General features: G+C 36.6%; 1 protein-coding gene across 2 annotated transcripts; it reads right to left on the reverse strand.

The window, feature by feature from the left end:
- Nucleotides 1–202: 202 nt before the first annotated feature.
- GABRA6 (gamma-aminobutyric acid type A receptor subunit alpha6) lies at nucleotides 203–17,598 on the reverse strand. Of its 2 annotated transcripts, none has more exons than XM_033180379.1 (9): nucleotides 17,123–17,598; nucleotides 16,801–16,919; nucleotides 16,150–16,217; nucleotides 14,053–14,273; nucleotides 13,886–13,968; nucleotides 13,430–13,648; nucleotides 12,861–13,013; nucleotides 11,022–11,281; nucleotides 203–1,297 (listed from the first exon to the last, which is right to left on the reverse strand). In XM_033180379.1, the coding sequence occupies exons 1-9, from the start codon at nucleotides 17,158–17,160 to the stop codon at nucleotides 1,022–1,024; spliced, it is 1,437 nt and encodes a 478-aa protein (XP_033036270.1). In that variant the 5' UTR covers nucleotides 17,161–17,598; the 3' UTR covers nucleotides 203–1,021. The 2 variants fall into 2 exon arrangements, with proteins under 2 accessions (XP_033036270.1, XP_033036271.1); XM_033180380.1 differs by having other exon boundaries at nucleotides 689–1,297; nucleotides 13,430–13,573.
- Between the last annotated feature and the right edge of the window lie 3,470 nt (nucleotides 17,599–21,068).

A 21,068-nucleotide genomic window follows, 5' to 3' on the forward strand; every position in this document is an offset into this window, starting at 1 on the left:
AGGATTGATTGAACAGGAAAAGAGGAAAGATGAACTATTTGAATATAAATTCAAATCTTTTATCAGCACTACGTAACTGAGTCTGGTTGTCCCATTTCTCCTACCTCTCACCAGGAGCAATAACATTGGGGTAGAGGTAACCACTTCGCTTCTCCACACCTAAAGAAAGTCTGTCTAGGTGCATGAAACAGATCCAGAGAACCATGTTTATTGTTGTTTTATTTAGTGTTATAATTAGAAATGTGGAAAACACAAGAGATAACCATAGTCATAATATATAAGGCTTCCTTATAATGACTCCTTTTTTCTACAGCCTCATAGAATTATAGTAAGTGTATTATTTTAGAAGGAGAATTTGGTAGGATAAAACACACTGAATTTTAGTCCAACTACAGCTATGTACATATGTATACATAATTTATGAGCTATGTATAATTTATATGTATACAAACACCACATTTTATTGAGGTAAAAGAGCACAGCGAGGTTAAAAACAAATGGCTAAGCTCAACATAGGCTTTACAATGCCACTGAAAGCCATTTTACTAGCATAAAGGCCTCCAACATGCTGGTATTAACCTACTGATAAATATTTAGACTGTATTTATATTTTACTCTCTTGGGAACTGAGCCAAAATAAACATATTTTAAGGCAACCTTTGGAAGTGTCAGCATTTCTTATTTTATCTGCCTTGTGGTAAATGTTATTCACAGTGACAATTAAAAATATTGAACAATGAAAGACAAAGTTTGTCAGATTCATCTTGAACCCATTTTATCCTCATAAAATTTTTTTCTAACATACAGAAAAGTCATATTTTTCAGCAACCTTCAACTTTCTATTTCGAGGAGTAGGATTATTGCTTTTTTGCCCACACATGCTTACTGAAGCTGCATTACAGATTTCCAATTTGATTTCGTGTTCTGAAAAGCATCTACACAAGTCTCAATGCTATTTTTTAAGAAAACATAGGAAACAGGAAACAAGAACTTAGAGAATTCAGGTTGTCCTGGCTGCAAGCTATTCAGCACTGCTACTCATTTCCATTGTATCTTTGGAAAGATAAACTATCCAGTATACAAGGTTGAATCCTGCAAATGCAACTGGGAAGAGAATTCGAGAATACTGGTCTATTTTACTGGTGCCTCCAAAGGCTGGAGAGAGTGGTGGGGGCGTGACAGGTGTTGATTGTAGAATGGGCGCTCTAGTGAGCACTTTACTGGCCTCAGAAGATGAAACTATTGGCAAGGACAGAGAAGTGATTCTTTTCTTCAGATGATATTTGGAGTCAGGATGCTGTGGAAACAAGACAAATATTAAGCCCAAATGAAAGAATATATATTGCTTAATTGCTTATTTATTCATTCTTTCACCATTGACAGATATTTATTGATGATTTACTTTCTGTGTAAGGTCAAACATCAATGACTTCTTAATAGTATTTGATGGTGTTACTTTTCCAAGTAAGGCTTAAAATACATTGTGAAATAATTTACTTGCTTCCATCAGACATTCTATTACGCAATACATCAGCAAATAACACAAAGCATATTTCATGTCATATAACTATGGTAAGCATTGTATCCTTAGGGAGGGATGAGCCAGGTTGCAGAGGCATAGCCACCCCTGGTTGTGCAGTATCTGTAGGGCAATGGGTTTGGGCAATGGCGTGTATTGGGAGGAGGGGTGAATTCCAATTTGGAATACGTGGACAATTAGTACAAAAAAATTACAGCCTGGTTTATTAAAACCATTCTTCTAGACACATTCCCAGCCTACATTCTAATCTTTGCACAGTCATAAGCTTGAATCAGCTAAGATTTAAAAAATAAATAAAATTAGCCTATGTATGCCAAAGGCCAGTGACAAAGAATAAATATCCTTAAATTGAGTAGGATGACTGTTCATACCTTGAAATATGCCTGCCTCTTAGCTCAGAATTTCTATATTGTACACTTTTTACTTCCCATTCAGAACTTTCTAACTGGTCTTTCTCTATCCTCAGTCACTAAAAACGATTCATTTACTGAACTCAGATTTGTTATATGCTTCTTTCTATCACTAAACCTCCTGTTTCACTGAAATCATAAGACAATCAACTACAGTCTCGAATGGGATGTTTAACACAATAACTGGCAAGTGAGGTTAGGGTCCAGATAGGGGAAATGCTTTGTCCATGATGGCAGCAGGGCTAGCAATAAACTTCACTGGTCAGTTTCAGTGCCTGTTTCATTCCAACATTTTTCTCATCTTTATTCTAAAGTATTGGGCCTAGTTCAGAGACTCTGATTCTGTTTGATTTAGATTCCTTTCATGCTGTTGGTGTCTAGGGGGCCCTCCTCTGATACCTATCTTTTCTTGTCTGCATCCTGTAACGATCACCCTCCTTGTGACTAGCTTGTCCTTGCTGGGCCTCTGCCTTCAAACACTTGCTGTGCATTACCCCTGATCTTGTAAAATGGCCTTGTTTCCTCACTGGCAGCAAAATCACCATTTCGCTGCCTGGCAGGGTATGTGACCCACGTGGGCAAACTCCCGTGGCTTTAGCCAGCAACACTGCGGCAACAGGATAAGACAGCTGCCTCCCCTTTGCTGGTTGAACCACAGGACCAAAATGACCCACCGATGTGGTGACATTTGGACTACAGGGACAACAACCTGCAAAACTTCTTTTCTATATTCCCTTCTTGATTTTGTTATTTGATTTGACATGAAACTTATTGGGTATCTAAATAATAATAGTTCTCACAGAGAGCTCAAGTTCACTGTTTTTAGGGGCCATGGAGAAATCTGTTTCTTTCACAAGAGCAAAAACAAATGGTGTAGTCAAGATTTGATTCAAAAAAACCACAGTGAATTCCAACCAAGGGCTATCTTTCTTATCTATTGGCCCAGAACTGTGGTACTCTGGACAGAATTTAATTAGTCATAGGTCTTAGAGGTAGAAGAGAGTTTAAAATATTAGAAGGGCTAGTATGCTGCTCTTGAAGAGGAGATGAGGGAAACTTTCTATTAAAAACAGATGGGGCCGGGCGCGGTGGCTCAAGCCTGTAATCCCAGCACTTTGGGAGGCCGAGACGGGTGGATCACGAGGTCAGGAGATCCAGACCATCCTGGTCTACACGGTGAAACCCCGTCTCTACTAAAAAAAAAAAAAATACAAAAAACTAGCCGGGCGAGATGGCGGGCGCCTGTAGTCCCAGCTACTCGGGAGGCTGAGGCAGGAGAATGGCGGGAATCCGGGAGGCGGAGCTTGCAGTGAGCCGAGATCGCGCCACTGCACTCCAGCCTGGGCCACAGAGCGAGACTCTGTCTCAAAAAAACAAAACAAAACAAAACAAAACAAAAAAAACAGATGGGCCGGACGTAGTGGCTGACGCTTGTAATCCCAGCTTTGGTAGGCCGAGGTGGGTGGATCAGAAGGTCAGGAGCTCAAGACCAGCCTGGCCAACATGGTGAAACCCCAACTCAGAGATACAAAAAATCAGACGGTTTGGTGGCGGGTGCCTGTAATCCCAGTTACTCAGGAGGCTGAGGCAGGAGAATCACTTGAACCCGGGAGGCAGAGATTGTACTGAGCCAAAATGGCGCCACTGCGCTCCAGCCTGGGAACAGAGCAAGACTCCATCTATCCATCTAAAAAAAAAAAAAAAAAGATGACAGCTGAGGACTACTGTGCCCAGAATCACCAGGCTGTGTTGGGATAGAAGCAGAGTAACTGTCTCAGTGCATGCTGCCTCTCCTAGAGAACACAGAACCATTTTTCAAGAATTTTCTATCATATTTCTCAGACTTTAAATTTTCACCTATTAAATATAGTATTTAAATATTCTTTACCTGAAAGAGCAAAAGGTGTCACTGTTTCATCCTCCAAAAAGAGCCATCCTCCTCCCACATATGGAACACTAAAATACTTTCCTCTAGCAAACATTTCTAAGAATCATGATAGAGTAGAAAGAAGCCAGCCTTCAGAGCAGATTTTCTTTCTACACTCATTTTGACTTTTAACAGCATGCATTATCTGTCTGAAACATGTTTTTCTTTCTATTTTAGGTAGAAAGAGGGAAGACATGCCTAGTTCATTGGAATAAAGCAGTGACTATAAAACATTAAGTACCATAAAAATGTAAAGCCTTGCTTATTCTCCCCCTATTTTTTAGAGATGTAGTGGGGGCAGTTCTTTGTGAATCTGTGCATTGTCACAGTGTCATAAAAGACTTAATGGGGATTCCCAAATAATCACGGTCCAGAGGTCAGAAGTACCATTCAGAACCAAACACCATGAAAAATTTATAGTAAAATGGATACTGTAATTTTACTTAAATTAAAAAATTAAAATTAAATTATATTGAAATTAAAGGTTTCCTACACTAGCATTCCCCTTGTCCTCATCTACTTCCCCAAACAATCTCTGTGGAGGGTTTCCTAGGAGTTAAGAGAACAAGGAGAGTCAGAAATCCCTAGATTACAGTCCCATAGCTACTAATTGCATGCAATGTGATTTAAACACCTCCTAGGTGCCATAGACTCTAATTCTCTCTAAGCTTCAAGTTTCTATCTGTGAAGGCTGGGACAAATATTAGTTAACACGTAAGTTTTTTCCTATGTTTTTGAGAATTTAAGAAAAATGCCTAATATAAAGATATATACACAAACATATATATGTGTATATATGCACACATATACATATGTACATATATTTTTTGCTCAGGAATCTTAGCTATATCTATTTTTTAAATCATTTTCAAAATACGTCTGCTTCTCATTCTCACCACTCACATATCTTTATTTCTTCTTTGTCTGAAATAACATCCACCTGTCACCCATTTTTATCTTTCCCTCACATCTTTTGGTACCAAACTCATTAACACCTACCATCACCAATTACTCTAGCCTTTATGCATTTTTCTGCCTAGTTATTATGACTCTTGTAGATATTATTATTTTCTTTCTTGTAGGTATAATTATTTTTGTTGTGGCTTATCTCCTTTCCTAGCATGGAATCTCCTCAATGGTGAAAGACACATTATTCATATGTATGAGCATTCCACAGTGTCTAGCAAATATTTAAAACACAGTACTTGTTTAATAAACAAATGCTGAATCAACAAATGAAAAAAATCTAAACATTTCCCAAGATTTGTTGGAGGAGGTAGGCAAAGAGAGGGGTGAAAAGTTTTATGATTATGTTACATTGCATTTCAATACGGTTTTATATTACATTATAAGTACCAGTTCTAAATGCTTATTGTTGACTAGCATTACAAGACAATTTTCAAATATTATTTCGTGAATTTCTTCAAAAAATCCACAATGTCATATTATCTTCATTTGATAGATGAGCAAATGGAGGCTTAAGCAGGAAGCTCACAAAGGTAATGAGTGGCAGGATCTGAATTCAATTTCCCTCTGATGCCACAGACCACACTCTCAACAATTATTATGCTATTCTTCCTATCAGCTTTAGCGTTTTGGGCACAGTGTCTCAAGCTCAGAACTACTGACCATTTGGGGCCAATCACTCTTTGTTATGGAGGACCCTCCTCTGTGTCTTGGGATGTGGAGCGGCATCCCTGGCCTCTACCAACGTGATACCATTAGCCACCTCCACCTCAAGTTGTATCTCCAGACACTGCCAAATGTCTCTGGGGGGAAATAGCTCCCCATGGGAAATCACTGGCTTAGATTCACAAGTGTCCCATTGCCCAGGAGTGATTGGGGGAATTTCTAACAGGCAGCAAATATGATAGGCTAAGGGAAATGCAAGAGGCCTGGCTACCCTGCATCTGGATAATCAGTTGCTAAATAACTGGCAATTGACAGCACAAGCGGATTGGACATTAGTTTAGAAGGAACACACTGAATTTCTGAAATGAAAAGAAAGCCAATTTTGTGAGCCGTTTAAGCTACAGGTTTGCATCAGTCCTGCCTGCTCTATTGTAAGCATAGCAGCTTCAACTGATGGTAAAATAGGCTTTTGTCAAAGTCCAGATGAGGGCTCAGCTTGGGGCTGTCACTGTTTTGAGTGGAACGCCTGTGGTTTTGAATTTTTGCAGGGCTCCCCTGCTGCTGAGTGCCATCCTGCTTTAGGTATTTATAGAGCACTGCTTTGTTTCAAGTAATGCCATATTGCAAAGGTACTTTAAGTCAAACTGGACTTTATGACAATCAACTACGTGATAGAGGGAAAAAGTGTTTCGGAAGTATTTAGACAAATTTTTATATGTAATTCAATGAGTCTCAGTAGGTCTGAGACGTAACCTATTGCTCCCACCATTTAAAAAGATGCTCTAACCAGGACTGCCTTACTAAGGGATAAACCAAGCATTTGTTTTTAGAAAAAAGCAAGGAGAGACAACACAAATAAGAGAAAATATTTTTTGAAAACACTTAGTATTGATAGTTTGCAAAAGTCATCATATTAATCATTATGGGGAAAATTAGAACTCTGTTGGATTTTCCTGTGTTTGTGTTCAGCTGGTAGAGTTGAAAACAGACATGACTCCAGAATTTCTACAGACATGCAGCTTATTGGCAGCAATATATTGAATAGTTGATTCATGGTACTAGGGAACATGTCTAGAAAACACATCAGAATGTTTGGAGGATTCATAATGAAGTATGGGGTGGGGATTTGATAGAAGGTATGGGGAAGGGACTAACCACTTACAACCCTCATCTAATCCATCCTGCCTGCCCCATAAATCATACAATGGCACAACCAAGAAGGGCACTGTGATCTTTCTGGTACATAGAGTCTTTAATGGTCTTAATTCAGTCCCTAATTGTAGGGAGTAATGACAGTACTCAAAAAAAACCTGCTCCAGCCTGGGCGACAGAGCGAGACTCCATTTATTTGTGCAATACTTGTGCAATATTTGGAGTAGAAAAGGTAAACTTTTCAGTATTCTATTCTTCACATTTCTCTACACAGATAAAAGCAGTATGGTAATGGCCCACTGCACCCTACTACCTTAAAAAGGAGCACAGGAAGAGTATATATCTTATTGCCCTCTCTATGCCCAAGTTTGTAGCAACTGGCTTAGAGCTTCCAGCACAGAGCCAGGCTAATTTTTTCTGTGTTCTTAGCTTAGACATCACTCTGCTAAAAACAAAAACCCCTCCAGACTGAGTAAGACACTTTTGCATGGCTCTTCTGCAGCTCACTATACATCTCTAAAGACAGGCTTTATTCCAAGGTATTATTAAGGCTCATTGATCTCTCTCACTTCCTGCTGTACAAGAAGCTCCATAAGGGAAGAGGCCCTCCGACATTACTCACTAATATATCCTCAACACTCTACAAAAGGCCTGGCACATAAAGGCACTTATCAAATATATATGGTATGAATAAGTCAATGAATGCCTAAGTAGTCAATAAATAGGTGCCAGATGAAAAGAAAAAAAAGAAATGAATAAATAATGCAATCAACATAAATATAGTAATTGTCCTGACTAATGAAATTTTGGTCAATTTTGTGTTATATAATTTACAAAAGGCATCACACCCATGTAAAGAAGAGAAGCTACTCTGAGAGTAATGACACTGCTCAAAGGATTGCAGAGGGGATGGGTGAGTGATTGACTGTCAGGAACATAGTGATGAGGGCATAGACCTTTAAAATAACAAGGAAACTAGCAAACTATGCAAAAAGAAATCAAGGACCAAAGATCTTACACACAATATAGGTACAGGTATACTCCAGACGTGTTAATAGGCTCTGAAACTCATGAAAACATAAATAACTCTCTAATGTTAAGGTAGCATACCAGATAAAAATATTAAGAAAAAAATAACATATAAGCGGGAAAAACACTGTTGACAATTTCTTTTCCAGAAATAATTAATAAAAAATAAAATATCCAATTCCACATGTCTTAAAAATAGAAAGATAGTCTACAGAGCATTTCTGAAGATTTAGCTTTAAGGTGCCTTTTTGGGTTTGAGATCTAGATTTTAAATGCTTGAGTTTCTCCATTATTATTATGTTTTAAGGTCAGAATCAAAGTGATAAAATGAATAAACTTTTACCCACATTCACTGTAAGTAGTTTCCTGTGAAAAGCAATGAACATACTAAAATATACAACATAGAATCACATGAAATATCCAAGCACTTAATTTCCCTTCCACTTCACCACATTAGTTTGCTATTTCAATGTCAAACTTATTCAAATAATGTTGTTTTGATTACAACTGAATAGGTATTTTTAAATGTCATGGTATTTGGAAGAAAATGTCTTGCAATCAAAATATACCATTGTGTAGTATAAATTGCAAATGTGTAATTTATGTTTGTTCCTCTACATCATATAAGACAACTTGCCAAAGTTTGACATGAACAAATGTAATGCAAATGTCCTATGTAATCACCTATATTTATTTTTGATACCTTCAAGGTTTACATTGTTTGATTTGGTCATTTTTGTTTTTATGTTTATTTTTATACTTCAGCCTTTTAGAATCAAAATTTCCCTATGTATTGCTTTAAAATATTTTAAGTAAAACCAGGTTCAGAAATACAATTTTTCATAAGAAAAAATAAATGTTACATGCAGGAAAAAAGTACTTGGAGATTATTTATATGCCATTTTAAAAAATCTAGCTTCCCAGAGGACCTACTCATTATATGTTATTATTTTAGGTTTATGGGAGACAGTTTATATCAAAACCTGAGATCTTAAATTCCATCTTAAATTAATAACTTACACCTTTAAAATAATAGCCTGAGGGGGTGATTATGTTTTCTCCAAGGATTTGAAATCATCCTCTTCTCAGTACTGCATGTTTCAAAAAAGGTAAAGCAAAAATATTGGTCTTTCTTTTCATTTCAAAATCTGACCTACGAGCATATTCAAAATCCATTTTTTTTTCTGTTTCTGACCTTTTTTTTTTTTTTTTTACTTTTACTACATTACACAAATAAGAAACTGGTAAGCTGAATTCTGATAAGCACTTTTTTCATTTATAGATATGTATTAATATGTATATGACCTATGGACAATATATAGATTACATACTTATATGCATACAGATATCTTGTAACAGAATCACTTATTTCTACAAACATGAAAAAGTTCTCAGAAACATTTGGAATTTATCATGACAAAAAATGGTTTTAACATTGTGAAGCAAGTCTGCAGACTAGGATATTTTGTAAAAAAATATATATTTGGTGACCTTTCAAACTACATATACATAAAGAATATATTATTAAGTCAAAGGAAGAATTTTGTTACTCAACTACATTTTTAAAATGTTTTATCCTGTGGTATGCACCCTCATATATTTAAATTTTTAAGGAATTATTGGGGAGGGTGGCCTCAGCCTCTGTTATGTTGTGGATTTCAGAGGTTCTTCTTCTTCTTCTGATTATTATTATTATTATTATTACGGAGACAGAATCTAAATGTGTCGCCCAGGATGGAGTTTAGTGGCATGATCATGACTCACTGTAACTTCAAAATCCTGCATTCTAGCCATCTTCTTGCCTCAGTTTCCTGGTTGCTAGAACTGCAAGCATATGCCACCACCACCGAGTAATTTTTTAAAATTTTTTACAGATATAGGGGTCAGCCTGCTATGTTGTCCATTCTGATTTTTAACTTCTGGCTTCAAGTGATCCTCCCACCTCAGCCTCCCAAAATGCTGGGATGACTGGTGTGAGCCACTGCACTCGGCTTATACAAAGTTTTTAAATCAATTCCTAGATTTTCTACCAACTAGAAACTTATATTTTCCCTCTTCTAGACTGTGTTTTCCACTTGTGAAACAAGGTAATTAAACTGGATCACTGAATGGAATTTTTTTTTCTTTTATCTTTATCTTTTAAATGACGGCTAATAAAAACAAATCCTTAAATTATATATTTCTACATATTATGGGGATGGCCTCTCATTTCTTGGAGAAAATATAAATTCTCAAACAAGTTTCTTAGTTTGTCAAAGACAAAATTTCAATAAGAAAATGATCACCTTTTTAGTCAACAGGTGCCTCAGATTCTGAAAAGTAAAAAACAAATAGCTTTAAAATTTTCATCATAAAGTTAAACTGAGGATTACTGGGCTGCACGTAGTTTTCAGATATGAAAGTGCTTACTAGAATTGATCAGTTGTAAAAAATTTTCAGTTCAAAGTGTCTGCCTTACTTGAATTCACAGAGCAAAATATTCCTGTTCTTAGAGCTACTCTTTAAGATTTGTATTAAAATAAAAATTTATGCCTGTCAATCAGTTTTATTATCCACTAAAACAAGAATGTGCAGCTTCATTGTTGTTATAATTTACTTTTAAGCAAAATTGAAATCTGGGGGCATATTAATGGTCCTTGAAATATTAATGTTACCATTTGTTTCTTATTCAAAAACCTCTGGGTACCAGAGCTTAGCCACAGCAAATTTAACATAAATTTATAACTATTTCTCACTGAATGTAAGCCATTGAATATAAGCTCATTGATATACATATATTTAATATACAAATGTGAATATGAAAATGTTTTAATATGAATCAAATTCTTGGGTTATGATTCAACATTCAGAGAATCTATTATTCATTATTCACAGATGCCTTGCTCTCTTGAAATAAAGCAGCAAGCAGATTTATAACAAAAATTGTCCATTCCATAGAAGTCCCTGTTTCTTTCCTGCAGACTCTGAAACCTCATTAGAAAAAACATTTTTTTTTCTTTTTACTTTTTTCCCCCTAGTTGGTATAAGTGATTCTGTTCAACAGAAACATCTAAAGGCTTAGAATTTTCTAGTCTTCTCTGAGAGTCTAGAATCTGCCAGTATAAGTGAGCATGATGAAAGAAGAATGCCCAAAGTTTAGAGCAAAGATAAATGAAGGCTTGTTCCTTAGCTTTTCTCTGTGAAGTTGGAACAGAAACTGGCCTTGCTCTTGAAACTACAGTTATATAAACTGTGCTCAACTCACATTACTTTTGGACACTTAGTTGTTTCTTAACACTATTTAGGCTGCTTTTTCCTACAGTAGGTAACGGTAGAAAAAATAAACAATTACCAAAATAATCTCAGCTTCCAAAGGTTCAGTAGCTTTTGATATTGTCACTGTGGGTGGGGCTGCAATCTGTGCCTTCCTTTTGGCCTTCTGTGTCTGAAGATTGGTAAAGTAGTTGACCGCTGCAAACTCGATAAGAGCAGAGAAGACGAAAGCAAAGCAAACAGCTATGAACCAATCCATGGCAGTGGCATATGACACTTTTGGCAAAGAGTGCCGGGCACTAATGCTCAAAGTGGTCATAGTTAAAACAGTGGTTATCCCTAAAATAAAAAAGAAAAGGAAATGTAATATTAGTACTGGGAATCCTATGGCAAAATCAAATGAGAATGTGTCAGCAGAGAAGATAAAGCACGCTACCAAGGCAAAGTAATTTTTTAATATTTCGAATATATTTTGTATTATAATTGTTCATAATTATTATAAGTATTATCATTTCTGTATCTTTCAATATTTAGTGAAGTGACTTATACATTATAATTGCTCAAAAAATTTTTGAGTTCGCTGAATTGAATTAGTTTATTGTACAATTTAAGTCGTAAATACTTCTAGTTGTTTAGGGCTTGAGAGAACTTGTAACAAATTATTACCATTTAAGAAAAAAAAACTTGAGGCCGGGCGCGGTAGCTCAAGCCTGTAATCCCAGCACTTTGGGAGGCCGAGGCGAGCGGATCACGAGGTCAGGAGATTGAGACCATCGTGGCTAACACAGTGAAACCCGTCTCTACTAAAAATACAAAAAAATTAACCAGGCGTGCTGGCGGGCGCCTGTAGTCCCAGCTACTCGGGAGGCTGAGGCCAGAGAATGGCGTGAACCCGGGAGGCAGAGCTTGCAGTGAGCGAGATCGGACCACTGCACTCCAGCCTGGGCGACAGAGCGAGACTCTGTCTCAAAAAAAAAAAAAAGAAAGAAAGAAAAAGAAAAAAACTTGAATTTCAGGTCAGTTTTACCAGCTAACATATTAAATAACAGCTAATAAATATGGTATAAATATTAGCATTAAATTAGGTTACCTAATTTGATTGTATTTCTAGCTAGATTTTAAGGTATAATATTTACTCATTAGAAGATAAAAATTATCACCCACTTGCTGGCAGTTTTCCTTTTTGAACTATGACCTGGGGAATTTATACAATTAGGAGATGTATAATATTGATGGTTGACATCATTATGTTGGTATTCTTTAGTAACTTTCAAAAAGATCTATTTTAACATAGTACATTTAAAAATCAAGATTTATGATATCTATTTAATTCAAGTCTATCTTCAGACTACTAAATTTATAATCATTAAACCGAGGAAAAACATTGGAGTTTGTCACTGATGTTTCCAGTTAAAGCTCTTTTTCTTATTATTTAATTTTGTTTTATCACAATTAGTAGTGATTCTATATATAAGGGGAACTAAATATGTAGGTTGACTCATAAAAAATTGATGAGATGACAATTGTATATGGTTCAACCTAATAAAAGGGGTATACAGCTTATGTATTACTGTGTCCAATATCTTAATCTTTTGCTTTCATGGATTTACATGCAGTTTTTACCTTTCTGCTTTTCTTCAGTTATGACAAAGAAAATCAAGATAAAGCACTACAAATAGGACACATGAAAGTCATAGGAAACCAGCCATAATTCTTGCTGAGACAAATGTTTTGTTGATTCACCACACAACTTGTGATATAATGACAGTGATTTTGCATGACACCTATGTCTGGATGAAACAGGAACCTATTTTCTTTGTGAATTGAAAAAGTGCACCAGTGTGAATATTTACTCAAAATACACAAGCAATGAAAGATGGAGGATGAACGTATGTGAAGTACAAAATGTGAGCCATACCAAAAACAGTTCTTGCTGGGACGGACTCTTTATTAATCCAGAAAGACACCTGGGAAAGAATGACTGTCATAATGCAAGGAGTGTATATCTGTATCATGAAGTAGCCCATTTTCCTTTGCAAGTGGAAGTAAACTGTCATTATAACGTATTCACCTGTTGGAAGACACATACATCAGTGTTATTACTGCTGACAGTCTGCAAAAAGAATGCAGTTGAATATAAATCTTGACAGTTTTTAAATTAACATTGCCCGGAAGAAAACAAGCAAAGGTACATTTCAGTATATGAGAAAGCTACTTGATCAGCAGATGACAGAGCAAAGAGACACATCAGCTCATTGTTTTCAGTAGGGTTCTTTATATCATATACATAAAAAACTACTTATTCCAAGATCACACAAATCTTTACATGCACCTGGTTGCAAAATCAACTTTAAGGAAAGCTACTCATCACTTCAAAACAGCATACTTAGCTGAGAATGGCTAAGGCAAATGAAAAAGAAGATGTTTTGAAAACGTGCACTGGAGTCATCTTGCGGAATTATTTCCATCCTTTGGTCAAATTCTTACCTGTGTTAGATTTAATTGTCTCACTAGATACTGTTTGTCCAATCAGATCATACTGGAGAAGGCTTGAAGATTCTTCTGGGACTTCAACTGAGTAAAGTGGTCCTTTTTTCCATGTATATATGATTTCACTTTTGGGATAAGCATCTACATATTTGAAACAAATCAAATATAGCAGTGAATTTGACGAGTTGTCTTTTTTTCCTTCAAAGTGCACATTGTCTATAAAAAAAGGAAATACAAACATAAATTGTATTTAATGTTTTATTTAATCTTGGTGACTAAAGCCTCAATTTATGAGATTGACAGAATGATTAAGTATATTCCTAGAACCACACTGATAGTGTCATGATTATATTTCTTCCTTGATTTCCAGTATCAACTAAAATATGTAATTACTAAAAGTAATTACATATTTTGAATGTATTATGTGACTCTCAGAAGCCTGTTTTAACTTACAGCTCCCAAACTTGAGTGGACAAGCATGCCCATCCATAGGAAAGTTAACCAGCCTCATGGGACAATCAGCATTGATGGTAAGCCTAGGAACATTGAAATCAGTGTTTCTGAGTTAGTATTATGGACGTATCATTTAGGCAGGGGAAACAGAATTGGAGAAACCTCACCTCATGGTATATAAAATGGTTCCATTCTGCATTATTCTGAAGAGTTTATTAGGAGTTGTCATGTTGTGTGCAATTGACTTTTTACCATTTCTGAAAAAAGTGTCAGGCGTCCAGATTTTACTGACCATCAAGTTATTCAAACTCAGAATCTCAGTTGGCCCCCTAAACTTCAACCTCTCATCTGTCCAAGTCTGGCGGAAAAAAACATCCATCGTATACTCCTAAGAGAAAAATAAAATATTCACGCAGGCTGGAAAGACAGTTTGCTAAGAATAGTTTATTCACTAGCCTATACACCCAATCTCTAAACTTAAGCAATAAAGCAAATTTTATGGCAATAATTCTCACAAAGCTATATAATTTTAGCAAGTAATTATTATTGTTCTCAAACTCAGAAAGTTCGTATTGTTATAAAAGATAGTGCTGTGATGTTTAAACTTCCCTCCTCCACCTTGACTTTCCTTAATATTCTTCCTCTTTATCTATCCAGTCATCCATATTTCCATCTATCAATATGTCCTCCTTAATCTAGAAAATAGATTATGAAAATATTTAATTTAGCCTTTGTGCTGGCCCTTTATACCGTCAGTTAGTCTAACTATTCCCCTTTGTACCTCGTTCACCCTCAAACGGATCTCAGAGCATCAGAGTAATATTCAGTAACATTCCACACATAGGTAAACCTTACTTGATAAATACACTATAGCTGCACATCAAAATTATTTTATAGTGTTCTCAGGGAAAATAAAAACAAGTGTTACCATGATTATTCCAAAGAGAGTATCATTTAAGTATGTATAATCAAAATTATGAGTTAATTTGTGGCTTTTATGAATAACATTAAAATGTTTAATAGGTATAATAAGAGCTATTGCAAAAGTCAATAACAAATAACTTGGAATTACATCAAAGTATTGCCAATAATTGCTTTGCCTACTGTATAAATTCCTTTATGAAACTTATTGTGGCAAGTAGTGATTACATTTTAAAAATATAATTTGACAAGCAATATGCCCATACAATAATGACCCAGGATGTAATAGGGATCTATTGTACAAATAAACTGTAAAAACAGACACAAGCGTAAGATAGAACACTAAGAATACCCAGACTTCAACAATACAATGGCAAATTGTTGTGGTTGTTTAAACTTGGAGTGGCTTAGAATACGAATGGAAAATATGATACTAAAATAATACAGGATTCTGAATAATGCTGACTCTTTCTCCTTTTATTTCTTCCTTCTTTTCCTCCATGTTCCTTTCTCTTCTTCCTTTACTCCTTCCTTTATTCTTTCTATGCATCGTCTTTTCTTGCCAACTTAAAAAAGCAGAAAATGAAAGTCTCCAATAACTGTTTCTTTAGAATTACATTTCCCTAATAAAACCTAGTGATGAACCTCTTTAAAGACAGTTATGTTTACTTCAGCATTCGTATTTACATTTCAACTTTAGAGAGAAATGCCATCTGAGAACCGTAAAAGAATGCCATGATACACTTTGTTCTAAAAGATGAGTTCAAGTTTTCATTGCCGCTTACTATAAATACCTTCTTACGAATGCTACAGCCATCTGTACCTGGAACAGAGTCCCCAGAACACCTACTGGTCCACCTTCAACGTAAAAGGTGGAGAGCATTAGCCTTTCCAAATGACCTCTTTACTGTTTAATAAAACATACTGATAATGATGTTTCCACAAAAGACAATTATGTTTTAGGTTTCATAGACATACTCAATAAACTTTTATGTGGAATAGGATCTGTGTGGTTTTTTTTCCTCCTCCAATAAATTTGCTAGAGCTTCACAAAGAGGGGGAAAAAGCTCTTCTCTTTGGAGGGAAGAATTAGTGCATAGTATGTGGATGGAAGAGAGGACATAATTTTAAAAAGTCTCTCAGCTTAAAATGTTCAAACCCTTAGTGAAATGTGAAGATTAAGCCAGGAATCTGCTCTAATGGTCATGCCCTCCCAGCATGAATACACATATTGTGTCATGAATCTGGAGCCAAGCTTGGTGGCAATGCCCACTATCATTAGTTTTGGGACTACACTATCCTCCCCGAAATGAAAATACCCAACTCACTTAGAACTCACTCACCATCTCCACATCTGACACGGGCCCAAAACTGGTCACATAAATGTCTGTTTTGACTTCAGTGACAGCACCTGAAATTAGCCCAGAGGGATGAAGCAATTATCACTACTGATGTTAAAGGGATTGATCTCAGCATTCTACTGCCAAACCCCTTATCATAGCTAGTATCTGCAATGCATCCTATTGCATTCCAGTAGTGGGGATCCTTCGGTCTCTCAACTCTGAAAACTCATGTCAGTGGCCTTATTTTGAATGTATTCTAGTCAATTGGGAGAACATTAAGGAATGAAAGAAGCTAGATTCGTTCTAATGAAAATGATAGTAATTAATGTATATTGATGCTTTAATGGGAAAATGCTAAGAAAACTGTTTTACATGAATAATCTCATTTTGCACCCATACAACTCTGTGAGGCAAACATTGATCATATACCCACACAACAATTCAGGATATGAGACTTAGAGAGTTCAAATAACTTGAACAAGGCTACTAATGGTGGATGAGGCAGAGACTGGATGGGAACATACACATGGTCTCTCTCCCGTGCCCCTGCCCCTTCCCTCTACCTCGTTTCTGACTCTTCTGGGTCTTTAAGGGGCAGAAAAGGAGGAAAGAGACTGCAGGTGTTTGTGTAGCAAAGATGCAGCTTCTTACCTCCAAATCCCGGCCGCAGCCGATTGTCATAGCCTTCAAGCAAGTTGTCCAGGATCCGACTGATGTTTTCTGAGTAGAAGTTGCCTTCATCATCGAGTTTCCCTAGGGCACTTTCTAGCCTGTGAGTAGAGAGTCAATGACCCTTACTCCCAGACTCAGAGAACATGTTTTATCTAATCTACTCTATTCCACCCTGTTACAAGTACATGCTACCCCCACTTCTGGTCTCTTTCATGATTTGATATAGGAGTCACCCAATGGATGTACACTTTTCCTTTCCTCTGAGATAAAAAGAAAACTTAGGAAAAAGAGTCTTACTCACCACAGAATAATGCACAACCAGGGCAGAGGCGACGCCATCCTGCAGTGCACTGAAATGCACAATTCACCCTCCTCCTAGCGTCGTCCTCCCTACTAGCCAGCTCTGCTTTGCCAATCAACTGGAGAAATCTTTCAAACCCTTCATATCTCTATTCCTTGTTTGCCTCAAGTCAGTAATCCAACAGATAAAGAGGTTGCCAAAAAATTTGCAGGATTCCCCTGACTCCCTTCTTTCTTGTTTCCTTCTTCTCACGTGGAACAAGGTGGTTGTGGTCTTAGACTATGTCCTGCAGACACCCAGGCTCCTCTGACTGACTCAGTTGGGAAATGAGAGTCTGAAGGGACAGTGCATGGTCGGAGAGCAGTGACAATAATCGAATAAGGCATTAGGGGAGATTAGAAGGAAGAAATCCACTGCCAGTTTTGGCATGGAATTAGCAGGGCCCTGTGAGGAAATCTGGAAAGCAGTGGCATCTTGCTGATTGAGATTATGTTCCAATGGGCTCAGCGTTTATTATTTTTATGGTTCACAGAAGGATTCCTACACAGCTCTTACTGTTTAAAAAGTCTAACACTATTGGGACCCTCTTGGATTCCCTTTCTGATTTTCATCAGCATTACTAGCTACAGCCACACCCTCCTGTATTTAAAAATTATTCCTCATGATTTATTTAACAGCACTTGTAACACAACAGAACAACTCCCAGCCATCTTGCTGTTGAGTAAATATTTTTTTCAAGGTACTTTGTTGACCCTTCTTGTCAAAGGTACATCATCTCAAGCGACGACAGAAGTGGAATCTACTGCTATCATTAGAGACCTGGTCAGTTTCTTGAATGCCACCTATAGGAGACAATGCCTAAGAAATAGCAGGTTAAGGCTCCTCATGCAAAAATGTTACAAAAATAAAGCATCTATACACGTGGTTAATGTTGACAATTCTGGCACTATTTTATTAGGCTTGCCACAGGTCGAAAGGAAAACGTCTGAAATCCAAGAAACAGCATTCTATTCTCAGTTCTGGTAGGAGGAAGTTGTAGTCAAAAAAAGTTCATTTAAGCCTTAAAATTTTAATCTTTTCTTTAAATGAAAATTTTAAAAAGAATTGTGAATATACATGTCTCTGTGTATAATAAAATTATATATTATACGTACACACACAGGCGTACACATAGATATTTCAATTCGGGAACATAAGATCAAGGATCAAAAGTCTCAATTCACCATCCTTCTGCCAATTTCATTCCTTACTCACCCAGTTCACAGTCTGTGCCTTTGGCATCCAAATTCTACAAAGGCCATGGTAACTATTGCAGACATACAGCACAGCCTTAAGAGTCACACCTGAGAACGTGACATAAATCATTTGAGGAACATTTGAATATATTATTGTCAGGGAAAGACACATGGGAGCCATTTAAATGAAGATACCTACAAAGTTTTCTCTAATGTAAGGGAAACACTCCTAAAACCTTTATGTGTTCATTATGGGATCCAATTTTCACATCTCTACTCATTCTTGTTATTCTCCTTTAAACCTACTCCCATTGGTGACCATAATGTATTTTGAACTCACATTAATTGTGCTATTACCTAAATCCCCTAAATATCTGGTATATGTGATGCTATGAAATAATTCTCTTCAGATTATTCATAACTTTTTTTCAGCCAGAGAACTCTATATTTATTTAGATATGTGACTGTTTTTATTTTTCGTATCAAAATGTTTGTCTTTCATCTCTGATTTGTGTCATCAGAGAGAAAGCTTTGTGAGGGTTTTCAAACTGAATGTTTTTGTCTTTTCTTTTTAAAATTTAATTTAATTTTAAATTCCAGGATACATGTGTAGAACGTGCAGGTTTGTTACATAGGTAAACGTGTGCCATTGTGTTTTGCTGCACCTATTAACTCTTCACCTAAGTATTAAGCCCTGCATGCATTAACTACTTAACCTGATGCTCTCCCTTTCCCCACGTCCCCAACAGACCAAGGCTTGTGTTGTTGTTCCCCTTCCTGTGTCCATGTGTTCTCATTGTTCACCGCCCACTTATGAGAACCTGAGGTGTTTTGTTTTGTTTCCTGTTCCTGTGTTATTTTGCTGAGGATGATGGCTTCCGGCTCCATCCGTGTCCCTGCAAAGGACATGATCCCATTCCTTTTTATGGCTGCATAGTACTCCATGGTGTATATGTATCACATTTTCTTTATCCTGTGTATCATTGATGGGCATTTGGGTTGATTCCATGTCTTTGCTATTGTGACTAGTGCTGAAATGAATATACACATGCCAGTATCCTTATAATAGAATGATTTTTATTCCTTTACACCCAATAACGGGATTGCTGGGCCAAATGGCATTTCTGGTTCTAAGTCTTTGAGGAATTGTCACTCTGCCTTCCACAATGGCTGAACTAATTTACATTCTCATCAATAGTGAAGAAAGTTCCTATTTCTCCACAGCCTCGCCAGCATCTGTTGTTTCTTGAATTTTTTTTTTTTTTTTTTTTTTTTTGAGGCAGAGTCTCGCTCTGTTGCCCAGGCTGGAGTGCAGTGGCGCCATCTCGGCTTACTGCAAGCTCCGCCTCCCGGGTTCACACCGTTCTCCTGCTTCAGCCTCCCGAGTAGCTGGGACTACAGGTGCCTGCCACCACACCCGGCTAATTTTTTGTATTTTTAGTAGAGATGGGGTTTCACCGTGTTAGCCAGGATGGTCTCGATCTCCTGACCTTGTGATCCACCCACCTCGGCCTCCCAAAGTGCTGGGATTACAGGCTTGAGCCACTGCGCCCAGCCTGTTTCTTGAGTTTTTAATAGTTGCCATTCTGACTGGTCTGAGATGGTATGTCATTGTTTTGATTTGCATGTCTCTAATGATCAGTGATGTTGAACTTTTTTCCATGTTTGTTGGCTACATAAATCTCTTCTTTTGAGAAGCATCTGTTCGTTTCCTTTACCCACTTTTTAATGTTTTTTCCTGTAAATTTGTTTAAGTTCCTTTTAGATTTCGATATTAGACCTTTGTCATATGTATAAATTGCAAAAGTTGCCTCCCATTCTGCAGATTGTCAGACAGAAATATTTTCACATGTAAAAAAATATCATGGATGATAGTGTATATTTTTACAGATATTCCTATAGAATAGGCATTATTTTCTCATTCAAATTTTTTTAACAAGAAACACATAATAGTTAAGTTACAGTTGTGTTTAAAAAAAAGATTAACACACCTGATTTTATTTTTTCATAGATTTCAATTAATAAGAAATTAATGTAAGAGAAGGAAGACTTTTTCTACTCTCAATAGGAAAAAATAATACTAGAGCTAGAAGGGATAATAAGCTATGTAATCTTAGTCATTTTCCCTCTGCTGTGCTTACCTTTAAAAGAATGCGATAGATCTAGCGACATCTAAGATACTCAAGCTCTGTAATCTGAGAATTTGTATTATGCGTTAATGTCTGTGTAATTAACTCCCTTGTTCACACATCTCTGTCAGAATTAAGACAGACAAGATCTATTAGCAACACTGTTAATTAGATTGCAATTATCATTTTCCTGTGGAATTAGAAAAAAAAAAGTTTAAGACTATGACAATGGCTACGACTTTGGAGATGTATGGTCATATTTATGTAGTGTTTTGACTATGTAAACCAGTTATCAGAGCTCTCTCATTTAGAGAATTATTTCCGTTTGGCAAATTCGAGAATATCTGTCTCATACCTGCATATTTCATAGCTGTTTCTCCAAAATACGTTCTCTTTAATGAATCACCTTAGACAAACACTTGCATGCTCTGTTGTTTGTCTCTACTGGGAAGCCTAGAACTACCATCCTCTTCAACAATACTGCTATTAACTTGCTGGATTTTGCAAAAGAATAATGTGTAATCATTCCTTTTGTGTCCTGTACTTTAATTTCATATACCACCCACACCAATACAGCTTTAT

Source organism: Trachypithecus francoisi, unplaced genomic scaffold, assembly GCF_009764315.1.
Source record: "Trachypithecus francoisi isolate TF-2019V2 unplaced genomic scaffold, Tfra_2.0 Lachesis_group2, whole genome shotgun sequence".
NCBI classification, from domain to species: Eukaryota; Metazoa; Chordata; class Mammalia; order Primates; family Cercopithecidae; genus Trachypithecus; species Trachypithecus francoisi.